General features: G+C 42.1%; 1 protein-coding gene across 4 annotated transcripts in view; it reads right to left on the bottom strand.

The window, feature by feature from the left end:
* Positions 1 to 17,694, bottom strand: part of ABHD2 (abhydrolase domain containing 2, acylglycerol lipase) — a 43,282-nt gene that overhangs the window by 6,769 nt on the left and 18,819 nt on the right. For all 4 annotated transcript variants that reach the window (XM_026121260.2, XM_064517238.1, XM_026121259.2 and 1 more), the window contains 7 exons: positions 13,556 to 13,731; positions 11,845 to 12,012; positions 8,536 to 8,719; positions 4,871 to 4,963; positions 3,033 to 3,143; positions 1,712 to 1,781; positions 809 to 893 (listed from right to left, as the gene is read on the bottom strand). In XM_026121260.2, the coding sequence (XP_025977045.1) occupies positions 809 to 893; positions 1,712 to 1,781; positions 3,033 to 3,143; positions 4,871 to 4,963; positions 8,536 to 8,719; positions 11,845 to 12,012; positions 13,556 to 13,731 (887 nt within the window). The remainder of the gene's footprint in view (positions 1 to 808; positions 894 to 1,711; positions 1,782 to 3,032; positions 3,144 to 4,870; positions 4,964 to 8,535; positions 8,720 to 11,844; positions 12,013 to 13,555; positions 13,732 to 17,694) is intronic.

Genomic DNA, 17,694 nt, shown 5'->3' with positions numbered 1-17,694 from the left:
TAGCCAGTATTAGAAGGCTGCCTAACAACTGCCAACAGCAATACAGGCCACATCCTTCCCCAAATGCTCCATCTCTAACTCATGTGTGCTGAAACTGGGACTTAGTTTAACACTAAACTGCACCAAAGCTCTGACAGCACATTAGCCACTCTGTTCCATCAGTGGAGGAAAAATTCCCCTGCTTGCTTCAGTCTGGAAGGTCTTGATTAATTCTCCCCTCACATCTTTCAATAAGGGAAAGAGAACCTGCTGCATTTCCTGTGCAGCAACTGTTTGAAGAAACAGCAACCAACTCTCTTCTAGGAGGGACCTTTTAAAAAGGTCATTTGCCTTTTTCTTGGCTGAAGATTGACAGCTCAACTCCTTTTCAAGTCAGCAATTCTAGTCCACTAGGAAATAACCTAACCATGCATCTTCTCCCTTATCAGCAGAGGAGGCTGTTCGTCTACAGTTGCTCAAGACCATCTCATCACTGTAACAACCCACCTTTCTATTAATTCCCAGTGAGGAGTGAAGGCATGAAGAAGCATTTTTTGCATTAAAGAATGTAACCTGAATACAGCCTCCTGGCTATCAACATGACCCAAAACAGCAGAAGGTCCCTGGAAGGAATGCTCAGAAGTTCTTTCTGTTCTAAGTTAGCCTTGCTGGTTCTAGCAACTGGTGATTCAAAGCAGCTTAGTACATCTCTACAGGATTACGGATGTAAGAAGGCAAGTCAAGCTGCTTTGTAACCATGGATCATTATGTAATAAGGAAGCTGAAGGTACACAATTACACACTGCTGGAGCAGACTGCTTCAACATACCTGAAAGAGTTCTTGGAATTGATAGAAGACTCTCATGCACCAGAGGGTCATCAGCAGCATTAACCAACAGGAGAGGAACATAGATCTGCACCAGCAAACATGGCAGAAGAAAAATGGTAAGGGGTTGGTATTTGAATTTCATTCTAACCACAAAAATCTGCTTAACTTGAGTTTACTCAGGCAACTTATTTCAAGATGGTTCTGCACCTGGAGAACCACCAGGAAAACAAGGACAGTCAAAATTAAGACTGGTGGCTTTTTACTAATGAGGTGCTCTGCAGCACTGTATTTTTCAGTTTAACTGTATGCAAACAGATGGGATATAACAGAGCAGATTCAGATCCAGAGTCAGCATTTCCCCACTCCCAGAACTCAGATACCAAGTCTTTGCTCTGCATTACTTTGCATACAAGGCAGCTAGTGCCAGCTCTGTTACTGAAGCTCAAATTTAAACAAAAAACTCCTTTGGAATGTCTCCATCCTCTGGTTCTGCAGATCAAGGAAGAATCAATCTTCTTCCATCTTTCTCTCTTCAGCACTGGGGTCTGCTATTTACCTTTCAGACAGTACCAGACTCTCCCAGAATGTCTAGTAAGTCATTCCTGCTTGAAACTGCAGGCTGTATACCACCACTTGCTTCCCACTTTACCCATGTATGCTCAGAGGGGTTCAGATGAATGTCTGGCTTATCTAGGCCACTTGGGTGCTACTGCCCATTGCAGTTATAAGTTCCTAAGGACTCTGAGCATTTAGCACCAGTATTAGGTGCAAGAATTGAAATTCCACTCCAAGATACTCTGTCTAGGAATAGCTGTGTCTAAGAACCAGCAATATAGAAACCACTGACCATTTCCCCTCCAGCAGGAAAATTAAGGTACAAGAATCTCAACAGCAAAAGCCTACCCTGTGCAAGTACTGTAGGCAGCTTTCTTCTTCATAGTACTCCTTCAGGGAACTGTAGCCATGGAACTTCCTGAAATGGAGACATTGCAATTATGTTTCTAGTACCTATTTGACTTCTAAAAGATTCTTACTCCCAAATGAGAAATACTTGCACAGAACAGCTCTGATGCCTGGATTTTTATAGACCAAATAGTCTCTGCAAAATCCATCTTTGGCAGCACATGCCTCATGCTTTGTGTGCTTACTCAAACTCTGCAATAGTAGGATTTGTATTTGTTCTGTAGACGGCAAGTTAAACATGCCAGTTGGAGCCTAGTGGCCTTCAGGGCTTTATAAAGTATTCTTCTTCACGTATAATTCATACATATGAAGGAAAAAAATTATCTTGTCATCTTCACCTGAAAGCCTTTTCAAATGTAAGAACATGACAATTTCTGAACCTTAAACTGGACAAATGCAGGCCATTCTGAATTCACAGTGGTTCCAGTTATTTACCACAGCCTAGCTCCCTAGGCTTCTCTCCCTAACCAAGGATTCGGCAAACAGACTTAGCTTTATTTTTTGGGGAAATGTGTCAATTTTGTAGTAAGCCCAAAACAAAGGCCTCCAAGATTAGAGGCAAGTAAGATTTAATTATGAAGCATTTTTAGAAAGGCAAGAGAGCACAATACTCCCAGTCTCAAAAATCCTATAGCTCTACAGGGCACAGCCAGTTTACAGCTTCAGCGTTTTAGAAAGGTGTCAATGCCTGATGTAGAACATGCTATGGTATAGGAAAATAAGGCCACTGAGTAAAGAGCTATGCTGCTTTCAAAGACACAAGAGAAACAGAATGCTGCTTAATAAAGCAGAAAGTTTGATTTGGGTGTTAGCACCACCAGTGAAAAAGGCTGTTGTTTCAGTAGACCTTAATGCTCACAGAGAAGGCAGTAATAGGGTTTTTTGGGAGGGTTTGTTTCAATCAAAATTAAAGCAGGGCTAAGGACATTCCTGAATGGTTTTGAGCTGCTTTCCACATTCTGCACTTTCAGGTTTTTGCTACAGCTCATTAGGCCTGGTCTCTTCCTAGGTTATTCCAGGCTGCAAGTTCAGGTGTTACCAATAGTGAATACTTCGAGTGATTTTACAAAAGCTGAGATTGACAAGTAGGGCTTTTTTTTGCTAAGCTTTATTCAATGCAGAGGCAAGGAAAGAGTCCTGAGCTGTCAGCACTGCATTTCAGAAGATTCCCATCAGCACAGCTAGAGGCATGTGAGAACAACACTTGAGAATGAAGGTACTTTTAGAGAGCTACAGAGAATCAGAGAATCTCCCTCCATACCTCATGACATTATCATCAATCTGCATGAGGGACGTTGCTGTGTAGAGTTTGCTCAGATCTGCATCTGACAGGCTCTGTGGCTTCTTCATGCTATCTCCAAAAAGAACTTGCCTGAAAGAGTAATATCAAGACAGACATCCAGGTACCATAACAAGGGCAGCAAAGCCATGACCAGCTCAAGGGAAAATGAGTTTACCAACTCTGACATGATAGAAGTGGGCTCTGTAGCCATGAGGCTTTCCTGGGAACAAGCAGAGCTTTTGTCCACCTCCCTTTGCAGCAAAACATAACAGAAACCCTAGCAGCCACTTTAGAGCAAATATGCTTTCCTGTTGTACTAAAAACACAGCCTTAGGGACCTCTGAAAACTTCTCCCAGAATGGACAGTGCTAAGGGTACTTGGAACACAGGCTTTGTGTTAGAGGGAGGGTCCTTTGGCTTCTGACCAAACCTGTGGGTGGCTCAAGTGAGAGCACTAACAGTCCTGGGCATAGCATCTCCTTCGCCATCTGGTACTAAAGTCCCCCCAGCACAGAGATTAGATTAGCTCATCCTTCAGAAATTACTTGGGGCATTACCTTAGTAGAAAGCTATTTACTATGGACACTTGTCATAATTAGTTATTACCCTCAGGAGAGGATGTGTTTCTTTACCAGAACAAACCACTCCCTTAATAAGTAGAACAAAGGCCATAAGCTGGAAAGCAGGCTTTTTATTCCCTCTTAGAGACAGCTGCAGGACAGAGCAGGAGGGAGACCAGGTTTGCTTTTGGGGAGCTGCCCTAAAGCACAAAAGATTCATTATAGAAAAAATATTTAGCTTATTTAACAGATTCTCCCTTCAAGCTAGCACTGGATTTTTCCGGGTTATGACTCTAAGCACCATTTAGTGCAGGGGGAATTATATATTTTCACATGTTAAGTATGGTCAAGTTGTCTAAATATTTTCCAATCTGGAACAAGTTACATGGATCACCCTACACGACATACAGAGTCTCCTTAACTCCTTCTGCAAGTGTTTCATATTGCACAGGAGCATCAGGAATTAATTGGAAGTTTGCAAGTGACACACTCTTAACTAGAATGGGTCATAAGCAGTGATTTCCCCCCTTCTCTTGACTCAGGCATCTTCAAACATACACAGATGAGGCACTTGCATATTCATTGCCTAAGAAGTACCTAGAGAATTTTTGGATGAGAAAACTGAACACTGAGCAAGCCACCTGTTTAATGCATTCCTTTGGTATGCGAGAGCCACAGATCACAACAGTAGCATAGGGATACTAAGAGTATAGCTGCACTCCAAGAACAACACTGAATATCCTGCTAGCTACATGCTCTTTCTAGAACAGCTAGAAGCTAGATCTACAGTTTGACTGCTTATTTGATAAGCAGCAGCCCCATGCAGCAGATCCTCACCTTGAGGATTAATCCTACCTCAAGTATGCAGCAGAACAAGAGGCTCCTTGAATAAGGAATTCTTTGGCTAGAAGTGAAACAGATGCAGAATACTCCACTTTGAAGTTTAATTATGATGTTTTCCTGTGCTCATCTTGTTTACTCATTAAGCAAGTCTTCTTGGAAGACAAAAATACCAAAGCTTGCTTTCTTCTAGCAGGATCACCAAGGCTTATTAGTATATTGTAATGCATACAAGTGAGATTGAGATGAGCTCCCCTTCTCTTAATTGGTTCATTTAAAGACCCTTGAGCAAGGAATGTGTGCATAAGTTTCAATAGTTTGATTCTAAAGGGCCAAGAAAAAGATGACAAACCCAATACAGCAACTAACCCAGTCGACACCATCAACACCATCAGTACAAGTGACCAACTACAGTACCTGTGAGAAAGGATGATCTTTTTCATGTTGTCTGCCATGAGGAAATTATAAAATCTTCTACACTGATCCCATTGCATGAAGGTTTCCTGGGCCCTAAAAAAGTGCATAACAATCAAAGCCATTAAAGATGATCTTGAAAGATCACAGTAATATCATAAGATCTTTGGCAGCCTAGAGGCTATGTAAACAATCTCCAGGCTTTCCCTGCCATAGCTTAACCTCTTCCAGGAAGTGGCCTCCACTTTGACGAAGGTCAGTAGTAACAGAATACACATCTGCAGTCTCATTTGGCACAATGCAATTAAATGCTCTGTTGATCAAAACAGCTAAGAGCCATCAATCAAGATCTGCAACACCAACATGAAGATTTTGGTATCCTTTGCGTAAGTTGAATCTAGCTTACCTAATTGGACTACCAAGCAAAGGATTAAAACTTAAGCCTGTTGCTGAACAAAGTGTTGTCAGTTGTATGAGTTAACTCTGCAGAAGAAACAATTTGTGCAGATGTTTTCAGTGTTTACAGACATTACTGTCAGCTTCACTGGCAAGAGCTATAAGAATAAATTCTAGCTGCAGCTGCAAGTGGTATCTGATTTGAAGCAGAATAGCACTTCACAGCTTATCGGTTGTTAAAACAGAATTAAAGTCATCCAGACTTCTGTGAGTTCTGCCAGATACAAGTACTTCTTCGCTATGCAGGGTCATGGCCAGGTTATAGCTTTACTCAAGGTTTGCTGTTACTGAGGAAACGCACTATCATTTACTGAGCAACCCAAGAATGCTGGGAGCAGAATTTCAGCTACTGAACTACTCCTGCTTTAGTTCCCATTGCAAGTTAATGTTTAAATGGTAGATTTAACATTACTTCCCCAGCCACAACCTGAAAGTTCCCTAGCAGGGCACAAGCTATATTTTCTTGTAGTAAGCCATGTCAAAGCATAGATTTTTTTTTTCCTTTAAGATTTTAACCAGACTACCTACCACATTTGTAGTGAGGGAGAAGAAAGATGGGAAGATGCACATTTTTTTCCTGCCACAAAACACTTTCCAAGCAAACCGTAAGTCATTTAAAGATGATTGACATTAAAGACACTAGACTTCCCACCACAGTAGCTGAAAAAATACAGCTTCCTGTATTTTAAAGTGGACTGCACAGGTTTCAAAACTGGGAACCTTCTCCACAGCCTGTAGCTACAGTGAAGATGCATTCCACAAGATCAAGAAGCAGAACCAAGCCTGTACAGGCAGAGATTAAGGAATAAGGAGACATGTCCCCATTTAGCCTCAGGAACTAAATTCCCCAAACTGCATGTTAATTGATTAAAGCAAGAGCTCCATAGTCTGCTGGCAGATTCTTGTATTGCTGCCACTTTACATCTGTGCATGGGACCCAGGCTTAATGCTCTGAAAAGGTTTTTCTTATTTCAGTTCCATGCTCCATCTTGCCCACCACCACTTCTCTTTCTTTACTTCCTGAAGGTATTTGGGGGAAAAGGTTGTACAAACTATCATATAAAAGAAAATCAAATTCTAAGCTAACCAGTAATGTCTACTAAGGTCATCTACTGCCATGCAGCCCAGAGGTCAGAGGCCAACTATTTTAGCCTACCAGACAAAGTCTAGGAAGGCTAAGGCTTATCCATTCCACCTGGAAGTGTTTTGTACCTCCCCCTTCCATAACCAAGGACATAAGGACCTCTCTACCCCCTTTTTTCCTTAGTGGATATTTACTGATGTTGCTTTTCCCCAGCTATTTGGCTGATTAGTATTTAGAAGCAGCAGTAGAGATTAGGTAAAGAGACATAAGATCTGAAAAGCCTTCTTGTCAAATGCACAGTAATGCATAGCAGATGTTTTGTGACTGGAGACTTGCTAGTAGATGTTTACCCAGCAGGTGGAGTCAAGAGCTCAATAATGCAAGTCTTCAGTGGCTTCTTGTGTGGAAGCAGCTCAGACAAGGTGCTTTCTCACCCTCACCACCACAGAGAAATCCAACTCCAGTATTGCTAAGCAGATTGTCCTTACACTGTCAATTTACCAGCACATCATGACATATTACTAAAGAAACCAGTTAGTGAACAGCATGACTCATGTCATTTGAGACCAGAATTACAATACTGCACAGTTGCAGAAGATGAATAAATAGAACAAGGCCAAATGCAATCCTTGCAAACCCTGTTTGATGGCTGCAAACAGTTTTGGGGGCTGGCTTCCAAAGGGTGCTTGTGCTCCATGCCGGAACCCTAGAACAACTAAAAACATTTTACTGGGGGAAAGAGACAGACTATTCCTTAAAGCATCTGTTCAGATTTTAAAGGGGTGAACTCAGACCTAGCAGTAGCTAAGTTATTTTAACAATAGTCAGATTTGAGCTGGTGTCTCAAAATGGATCAGGTACATTGGAATATTACTGAATTGCATACCAAGCTTAGTTATGCCTTAATGCTTCCACAAAAGCTTATTTATCTGTAACAGCTTACTCAGAAAAGGACTCAAAACTTGTATCAAAACTTGTATCAAACTTGTTGCTTCCTAGCTATTATGTGCTAATATGTGCTCCAATCATCTCAAACTGCTGTACAGGCAGCATAAGCAATATCAGAACTAGTTTCACCAGGCTGGGGGGGACAAATTTCACAGCAAGTCTCCTGTAGAGCTGCCAGTTTCACTATTTTCACCCTCCCATAAGATCCTGACCCAAGTACCCTAGTCTCAATAGACTTTCACCTTACAAATACTCTCAGTGCTTAGAAATGCAGTGAAGTTACAGTAATGTCAGCTAAGCCCCAGTAGTTGCCCATTTGGACAGTAGAAGTTGGGAGCATTAGTTTAGACAGTTACTGTTTTCATCTTCATTAACCATGCATGGAAAGCTAAGCAACCAGTTCAAGCAGCAGTGCCATAGCCAGCTCCTCTGTCAGTAAGTTTAGGTATTAGCACTAGGTGGAGCTGTTAAAGCTCTTCTGAAGTGGTATAGCCTTGGTTTCCAAGTAGGGAACCACAGATTAATAGTTTATGCAGGCCTTAGGGCTATAAGCCTTCTCCCCACCTTCCAAATTTCATGTCCACAGCACTATTGCAAATGTTTCTCCATCCCCTCATGGGCCCACAGCACTGCCTTTGCATTAGAGAAACAAACATTCAAAGGGGAGTACAGTGTCAGCACATGAGCTCTGTGCTTCTTTCCAGTCTCCTCAACTGAGGGCTGCTGAATGAGACTGCACACTGAAGGCAGAAAAAAGCCATTATGAACCTAGGGATAGTTCTCAGACCAGTGAGATAGCGTAAGCTATTGCTTTCAAAAGTGGCATCAGCTCAGTACTTTTTCATGCTGACCAACCTGCCAGATTTGTTATACCAGGACTGCACAGGTCCTCTTAGCACCAGAGCAATCCTACTATGGCATAAAGTTAGGCCAACTCAAGCATGCAGAAAAGAAGCTGACAGCATTTGACTGCCCAGAAGTTTTTATTGTTGGCAGGAAGCTTTCATACCACTAAATCAAAGCTTTGGCTGCTCATTCAGCAGGGTGGCATCCCGCACACTGACAGGCAGGTTATGTTGTTTCTCTTGCATACAACTCTTCCCCCACCACACTCTCCCAAAAACCTTCCCTCCCTACCTCCCCCAGAAGTCATCCCAGAGGAAAGAACCTCTAAGCTTACCTCAGTGCACTGTACCCTTGGCACACACTGACACAGCACAGGACTCTCTCCTGGTTGGCCTGGGTCTCTCCAAGGTACTTGCACACAATATTTCCACCCAGGCTGAAGCCTACTACAACCAACTGGGTTTGAGGGTAGGTCCTCTTGATGTAATTAACCATGGCACCAAATTCCCAGGTGCAACCTAAAAGATAAGAATGTCAAGAATCATGTTCTAACAGCCCTAGATTCATACCTCAAACTTCAATTGTATGCTTTAAGCTTCACCCTCTTACCCATTGACTTAAATACTCTCAAAGCTTTAAGAGCTCCAATTCACACATGTTCATGTACCTATTTCAAATCTTGTAGACCTTAGCTCCTGCCTGGAGCTGACAGACTGCTAAAGAGATGAAATTCCTTGCTCAAAATCACAGGAGCAGCCAATCCGACAATCCAAATTCTTCCTTCCTAAAAGACTCTGAAAAGCAGAGTGAAAAGGACTCTGGGCTTGGCATTGCTATTTACTGAACATAGTGTGTTACCACCTTCCTGAGGCAGTTAGCCACTTCTGAGCACAAGTGTGGTGTCTGGAATGCAGCTTGCTCCTTGCCTTCAGCAAGACTGCCATGGACTCTTACATCTGCACAGATCAGGGGCAGCAGAAACAGAGCTTGCTTGTCAGAACAGTCCTCAATGGACTGTTACAGAGTGACTAAGCAGGTACTCTCCAAAATAAGATGGGAAGGACTTAAGCACAAGGAAGCTAGCTTCTTATCACTGCAGAAGTAGAAATACTGCAGCTGCTTAGAAGAGGAATGGGTCCTCTCCATTGAGAAAAACCTAACTGCCTCCATACAGCTCTGTTCTCCTCACAGCTAATGAATATTTGCATTCCACAGGCTGCAGGCACTGAGGAATCCAGTTTCTGGTAGCACTGTGGTCCTTTGATATTGTCCAACAGCTTTGAAGGCCTCCACACATGCAACACTTGAATATCTGCAGCTTTTTCTCCTGCCTGTGAGTTCAGAAAAATATGGAAAGATCCCCTGAAGAGAAACACCTCCAAAACTGATAGTAATAGGGCACTAGCATCAACATCAACAGGCTATGCACTTTGCTAATCCCACCGAAAGCACCACACAAACATAAATAAAACTCTGCTTGTTTCTGTTTAGAGTTAGAATCTCAGTCCTATCCATGCCCAGGAACTTTAGTTCTAAGAGTTTGGATTCTTGACTGTGCCAACTTAACATTGTTCCACTGTACCCCCTCCCCAAACATCCTTGCTAGACACTTGGGTTTTGCCTAGTTCTGAAATATGTTGAGTAGGGTTTGCATTTATTTCAATGAAATATGCTTCTGGCCAAGTGCTTTGGCAGGTTTTGGAAACTTCATTGCGAATATTCTTAAGAAGCAATTTTCTTTAAGGTAACAAATGCCACACTGCTCTAGTTTCCTCTGGAAGAAGCCAGCAGTCAAAATATTTTAGTGTTTGACTTTCATGATTTGAGAGCAGCTGGCAGCCACTTCAGAAACCTGAAACTAGAGTAGCAACAGGTTAAAGTTGCTGACTCCTCCAGACTTGATATCAAGTCCTGAATTTAGGCTATTCCCTTCACAAACAGGGTCAGGAACACAGCAAAAGCTACAATGATGCTGGGATATTTGGGTAGGAGGCAAAGTAAAGTATGCTCAGGGTCTTGCCTGGCACTCCATTCGGCAGGGTCACGTAAGTAAAATTTACTGGCTTACTCAAAGGAAGTGCTAGGCATTCCTCATCCTTTCCGAAGGGCTATAAAAGACTCAGGCACATCTTCAGAGCTGCACTACAGAATAATACCCTGAGGTCTAAAGCAAAGCTCTGAAGTTAATGGAGAGTCTGCCATCAACTCCAGCAAACTTTCAGAAGTCTAGTCCAGACTTCTGGCATTTCAGAGTAGCTAGAAAAAGGTTAAGAACACTGTCTGGATTTCAAAACTGCACTGGACAAAGCTGTAGAAGATTCATATTGTCTGTTTCTCTTCCCCACCCCCACCCCTTACCTGTTCCAGCTCCTAATCACTGAACAATTTAGGCAAGAGCATTATCTTTTGGTGTCAGGCTAAAGTTACTGTAGCAAAGGCTTCAGGGCACAACTAGTGACTTTTGGGGCTGTATTCACAGTCCTAGGAAAGTATCATTTTTGGAAGAAAGCTCTCAAGATTTAATCAAGAGAAAGGCAGATGCTTTAAGGCAGTCAAGCTTGGTTCCCAAGACAAAAGCTCAAAGTTACTAACAGCCTAGGACTTCATGACAAATTGAGGCACTCTGTATGCCTGGAGTGTTTTCCTACTCACAAGGAGTTCATAACTATAAAACAAGTAACAAAGCATTATTGGCTACTTGACTACCAGACCCACAGTCTCAAAGCACAATACATTTCTATTTCAGCAACTCAACTGTTGGACATACTTATTGTTAAGAGTTTGACAGCTGAGTGCATCTTCATTATCTGTTCTAAAAGAGAAACCTAACAGCAGTCTGCTAAATCCAGACTCCTGACATAATGTACCTATATGCTTGCAATAAAAGGAGACATGCGGGCTTGAAAGAACTTGGGAACAAGTAGGTCAGGTCTTAGGCAGGAAGGTCACTTTCTACTGAGATTGTTACATACCAGCAAAGCAGGTAATGGTGGCACTCAACACAGCTCTGAATACAGCAGTGAGCTAGCGTAACTCAAGATAGCTGTTAGTTTTTATTCTTTTTATTACCTAGGTTAAGAAAGGAAAGACATTTCCTTATATTCAAGGTGAAAATCCCAAGTCATGGCATTGAACCACTACTTCTACAGTATGACAGTGAAGCTACAGAACTGTTGCCTTTCCTTGCTATATCCAGGGACAAACCTGTCTTCACGTGTCCTTCCTAGGATGGCACTTTCTGGGTAGCCTAGCACAATCTCCTCCCATACTTCGCATTTTACACGGCCTCAGAAGTAGTGTTTATCCTACAGAGCCAGAGGACTGTTTCATCTCCCACTGAATTGGCATTTGAGCACCTCAAACTACTGAGAAGGCTTAGGAGCCCCACGTGCCTTTTTCAACATTTTCCTTTCAAAATCATCTCCTTGATTAGGATATATGTGCAAGAGCTGGGAGAAACAATGAGGAAAACTGGATCCCAGTATTAGTCTCTTCTCACAGGTAGCTTTTCAGTTTATATCAAACAATCTAAATTGAGCAGATTCTTTCAACATAACACCTGCCATATCTGAATGAGGCTAGCATCAGCAAGTCCTAGAAACACCACAAACTTGAAAGTCATCAGCTGCCATAAAGTACCTACCATATGTGAACATTCGTGGAGAAGTCAGCTCAATATTTGGTAGGGCTCCCAAATGATTCAGTACAGCACACCTGTAACCATTTTTTTGCGCATAGTCAACAAAAGTGCGAATATACTGCTTTTCACTATGGTTAGCAATCCCAGGGCAGATTACCATTGTGACATCCTCTGTGAACAGGAAGAAGCAAAGATAAGTAAATGTTACTTCATGCAAATGCAGAGATTCAGAAGCTTTCCGTTTCAGATCCACGGGAAACCATCTACCAGAAGAAAGCTAAAGTCCTACTATACTGCCAAAAAAGTCTGGTATGAGACAGGAGACTAGCAGCTACAGTGCCAAAGATGTGAGAGTAATTCATGCTACAGGAGATGGACAGAGTTTAACTTCAGCAAAAGCTGCCCAAGCAGCTTTACAGGCACTGCCTACACACTAAGGCTGAGTTCTTCCACATTGTTCTTCAAACAATATTTTTGACATTACATACATTCTGCCTCCAACAGCCTATTGTGACAGCTAAGTGTCTGCAAACTTTGGAGCCTGCTTCTCATTCGTGTACCGAGTAGACTGACTAGGCTACTTTTCCCTCATTTTGTTTCCACATTTCTGTGACCAAACCCTTAACACTAAGCTTTGCTAAGCACAGAAATAGTGTCATTAGTTATCCTCTGCATCATGGCTTTACTGAAGTTTGATCTACTGACAGTGTTCAGTTACAGGTTGTTTTCATATAAGAAAGCTATTATTTTAATTTTTAAGCACATTAAATCAAGTCCAGGATTAGCCTACAGACTTCCAGCCAGCATACTCTGCACTCTGTTCACTAGCAGCTCTAGCTATTGTGAATTTTTGCCTCATTAGGAAAGCGCTGTTCAGATTCTCTTTGGTAATACAGATAACAGTAACTGTTACTATGCAACATTGTACCACAAGGATCTCAACTCACATGATTAAGAAGAGAACTTGGCCTTTTCTGAAGGTCAAGCTGGAGTCATGGGCTTACAATTAAATCAGCTACTGCAAAGGTAAACTGTACTTCAGAAGTCAAGTCACAGTAACTTGGTTTTAAGTGTTGTTGTTACTACTAGTAACAGCAAATTTGAAAGCAGGCATTCACTCTGAAAATACACACCTAATGAACTAAGGAACCATCAAGCTTTTCTGCTTTTTAAGTAGAATTTTCCAAGTCTGGCTCTTTCATACCTTGTATACATAGAGTTTGATTTCATGCAGATCTTAAACAGCCACCGTGACCATATTGTGAATAAAGACTAGCAAGTATCTGTCTTTAAGGGGGAGATAAAGTTCAGCTTCTTCTCCATACACATTAAGGCTATGAACAATCCCATATTATTAGTGTTTGTTCTATGATGCCAGTTTTAACAGGTAAAGAACACATCAAATGCAAGTCTTACCACCAGCGTCTTCAATGGACTCTCACTTAGGGCACAAGTTATGTAACATTTCTGTTCTTCAACCCCCACCCTTGCCACCTAAGGTTAATTAGTCCAGCAGGGCTTCCCCTGATGTCTGGAATGGTCTTGCAGCCTCCACTTGTGGGTTAGTACTGCTTAGCCATCCCCCTCCCATCACCAGAACTAACAGCCACCCTTTCTGATAGCTTAAGTAGCACTGTCCTTGCCCATCTCCTTCCACCCCTGAGCACAGAATCAAGGCTTGCAGGTAGATGCAGCAGGCAGTTGTTCAACTGACCTCCAATGCAGTGCTCGGACTGCGGCTCAAAGAGATCAAAGGTTGCTGTTGCTCCATCTGCCATTGTGAGGTACTTGCGAAGTCCATATGGATGTGGTGATCTCACTCTCCCCATTTTCCCATAAAGGGCAGTCTGGATATGTCCACTCTTCCCCCAGATCAGGGGCGGAATATACCTGAAAGAGGCAGCAGTTTAATTGTGCATCCCTGCAACATTACCAAGACTTTGAGAACAGTTAAGCAACCCTGTAACAGGATTTCCCCCACCCCCATCACTACCAGTTAGCAAGAACGATTTCATATTTTTTATTGTATGACTGAATTGGCAGCACTGATCTTTGCAGCCTTATCAAAAAGGTGACACATAAGCTCTCAAAGCTGAGAAATCAGGATAGAAAAGCAGCAAAAAAAAAGGGGCTAAAGTTCAGGAATTCCTGTATAATGAAAGGTTACATGCACAAATGCTTCTCACAGAACAGCCAGATGCCTTGTCTTAATAGGACTGGGACAGCATGTTGCTAGCCAACCAAATTGACCTTCAAAACTTGTCAAATGCTATAAATCTGTTTTAATTGAAATATTGAAGCCTGCTGGGCTGAAACACATAGGAACTTGTAAAAGCACTTGACTACATTAGTCAGTGGCAGAAACTGTATGGGATTCATACCAAGTCTTAGACTCTGAAAAGCCACAAGTCATGCTAGTCAGGACTGTTTTGTGTAGCACTGCCTCATTTAAGTGAGGAGCATGGTACTGATCAATTTTGCTTTTCAGAGGGAGGGAATGAAGCAGAGAACTGGAAAAGGACCTATAAGAATTGGTCAACTGAGCTTCACTAAATAACACGCTCCTTTCAAATTAAGATGGAGACCCCACTAATTATATTTATCAAGGGCATATTGAAGCTAGATCACAAAGCAGACTTCCCCCCCCAGCTTACCGCCCTCAAGATGACATGAGGTAGAATACAGTTGTTAGTTGGAAGGGGTTAAAAGCTTAGTTATCCATTTTGTTAGTACAAGCACATCTGCCAAATGGTTTAACAGGAGGCATACTGCTGCCTAAGTGGTGGTGGGGCAGTCAGCTGACCACTTTGAGGAGACAGCCTGAGCAAATGCCTTGAAAAAAGATAGTTACATCAGCTCTCAACACAAAAGTATGAATGATTCATTATTTAGGAGGACAACAGCCCCAGGGGACATGCTTCTAGTTAAGGAAGCATGTTCTCTACTACACAGACCATGCTACCAACAGGAAGCTGAGAGCTGCTGATACCACCTTGGAACCTGAGATTAGCACCTCCCTCTGTTTTTAGGGCTTCCTGCAATTATTTCCTTTTATTGCTTGAGACCATATGAAGCAGAGATCCTGCTCTTTCATCTTTTCCCTGTTCATGGAAAACTAGGCAGTTTGGAGCTTATCAGATTTACTGTTCAAGCCTATAACCCACCAGAGTGACTGGACAGGAGTCTTGCCTTTTAGCAAGTTTCTAGACCCACAGAAAACCACCACTGGAAATACAGAATTACCATTTTAATAATGTGCATTCTGGCTTTCAGAGTGTGCAAGAGAAACTGTATCCCTATAGAGGATGAAGACAATCACTACTTCTATAAAGACTGAAGTTCACTAGTACCCACAAGGCAAAAATACAGCGCCACTACATAGCTGAAAGGCCATTTGAACTATGTCCTCAGAAGACAGAAGTTTTGAGCTCTAGCACCCCAAGACAGGTGCTAAACACCATTTTACCCCCTATCATCTTTCACACTGCTTTGTCAGGAAACAACAGTATGTTATAGTTTGGGACAAGCAAAGGGGCACTCCATTTGACACAGCAGAGAGACCAAACAGAACTTCAGCTCAAAGCAAGGATCATCTAGATCTGTAATAGAAGCAGCTATGCAGAAGTCAAGGTGTTGCCCTGACAGGTTCCTGGAGAAAATATGACAGGGCCTGTCCTTTTCCTCATATTCTTTTTTCCCCCCAACTCCTTCCCTCACCCGCAAGAGAGACTTCAAAGAAAATTCAACACAGTAGCTCACTATACAGATTCACTCAGTTCTTGCAAATGCACTTCCCAGAGAGATCTAAAATAGGCTTCTGTAGAAGTAGATACCATTTCGATAAAAACTACAGGAGCTGCCTACAGATGCCTTGTAACCTTGTATGTTGGTCCTCAGTGTATCTTGATTCTACTGTCCAGTTATAAAGCTTTTAAAAGATTGCTAAATGCCACTAATCCTCATGTAGCTTCTTTTATCAACACAGCATTGCTATACTGGGAGCTAGCTACACACTGCACCTGGGTGCCTGCCAAGCACAGCATGCAGCATACCAGCCATGCAAAGATTGCCAGCAGTGATGTAGATTGCACAAGCTCATTCTCCACAACTGCTGGTAGAGATGGAAAGTTAGTAGACATGTTCTCATGATTCAGAGTAGACATATAGGGATAGTACAGTCATTTAAACAAGGATGCACAAGCAGGACTACTGATGGGACTACTCAAGTAATATACAGTTCACTGCATAGGGTTTGAACAGTTTCCAGGACTATCATGCCAGACAGGAAACATCGTTCTCCCAGCATAAGAAAGGCAGCTAGCTTCACCCCACTCATTTAAGACCCTTTCAGCTTGGTAACTATACCCCATGGTACAGTGCTCGCCTGGCTTTTTACAGAAGTCCCTTGTGGCTGGATTTTGCCAGCAGTTCTTTCCTGATGAGAACTGTCAAATAAAATCTATAGTAAGAATCTCCAGTCTTCTGGAGACTCAGATGTCAACTTTGTTGCATTGGTTCTAATCCCAGGAGAAATACATGCATTGGAAAGTTTTAGTGACTGTTTCTGCAGAGCACTGTTTATCAAGAAGATTCCAGGTAGAATTCAAAGTCTTGCTCCATAGGGCTAGCAGGAAAGCTATTTATTTGGCTACAGTAGTTAAGATACATAGCTGGAACTGATTAATGCTACCACCTTGATGAAAAAAATCCAAGATCTCTGCAAGTTCCACTCCTTCCCTCATTCATTTACAATTCAGTTTCTAGTTACAAGTCATAGTCATGCAATGCAATAGATGCAGTAGCTGCAGCAGCACATACCACAGGATATTGTTACTCAGAAAGGAAACTAGAACTGTCAAGGCCTCACCATTACCAGAACTTAAATGCAGACAAATGGCTTCCAGACCATCACTTATCAGTGTGCTGCTTACCACAGTCTGCTTCCTCAGGTTGTAACTGGTTTCTTTGGAAAGAGTCCCACAGAGTGCCTTCAAAAAACTTAAGTTACCTGAAGAACTGACCTTCATGATCTCATACCATTTTATATAGCTAAACAGAACATGCAGTTTCATTGAATTGTGCTTCAGTGAGAGAAAGATCGAAAAGTCAGGAATCCCTACGACTCCACCCATAAGGATGGGCAGAGGCTGCCTATGGATTCCAAATTCCCATCTGGAAGCTAGGATTGTGTGAAGCCCTAGGAAAAAGCATGCATTCACTGCTTTCTCCCCTCAGAGTTCACAAGCTAGTTTTTAAGCATACCAAGTAAGAAAAATGCTCAGCTTAAACTGACTGGAGTCAGGTTAAAGGGTAAGTACTCACTCTGCATGAAACTACACTCTTTTAGATGAATATTCAAAGGTCAAGATCCAGCATGAGCAATGTACATAGGACAGTACTCTGATGCAGAGATTTGTTATTCCCACATGAATCAAAGTATGCTTCTGCAGTTTATATTTAACAGTTAAAGCTCTGAAATACATGAGAACATTACAGTGGCAACTTGCTCTCTTACCTACCTTTTGCTTCACTGCCATGCATCCCCCCTTTAAGCAACAGGCTTATGAGATAAATATCCTAGAAGTCCCTTAAGCACCCAGGCTCTAGGAGACTGAACATCATAGAACTTCAAAAGGGAAGGTTGTACAAATCTTGCATAACTAGGGGAAAAAACTAAGATTTAAACTCACCTTTTCAGACTGCTTGTCCTTAAGTTTAATACATATTTAAACATCATAATTTCTAGCTGTTTTTGCATCAGTCTAAGCTGCTACAAAGCCATGTAAAGCATCCCCCCCCCCAACATTTCACTGAGAAACTTCTGGGTTATGGTAAAGAGTGAAGATCAATGCA

The sequence above is a fragment of the Dromaius novaehollandiae genome, chromosome 10 (assembly GCF_036370855.1).
Source record: "Dromaius novaehollandiae isolate bDroNov1 chromosome 10, bDroNov1.hap1, whole genome shotgun sequence".
Taxonomy (NCBI): Eukaryota; Metazoa; Chordata; class Aves; order Casuariiformes; family Dromaiidae; genus Dromaius; species Dromaius novaehollandiae.
The sequence above is the reverse complement of the archived record's forward strand: the minus strand, read 5'-3'. Positions and strand labels throughout refer to the sequence as shown.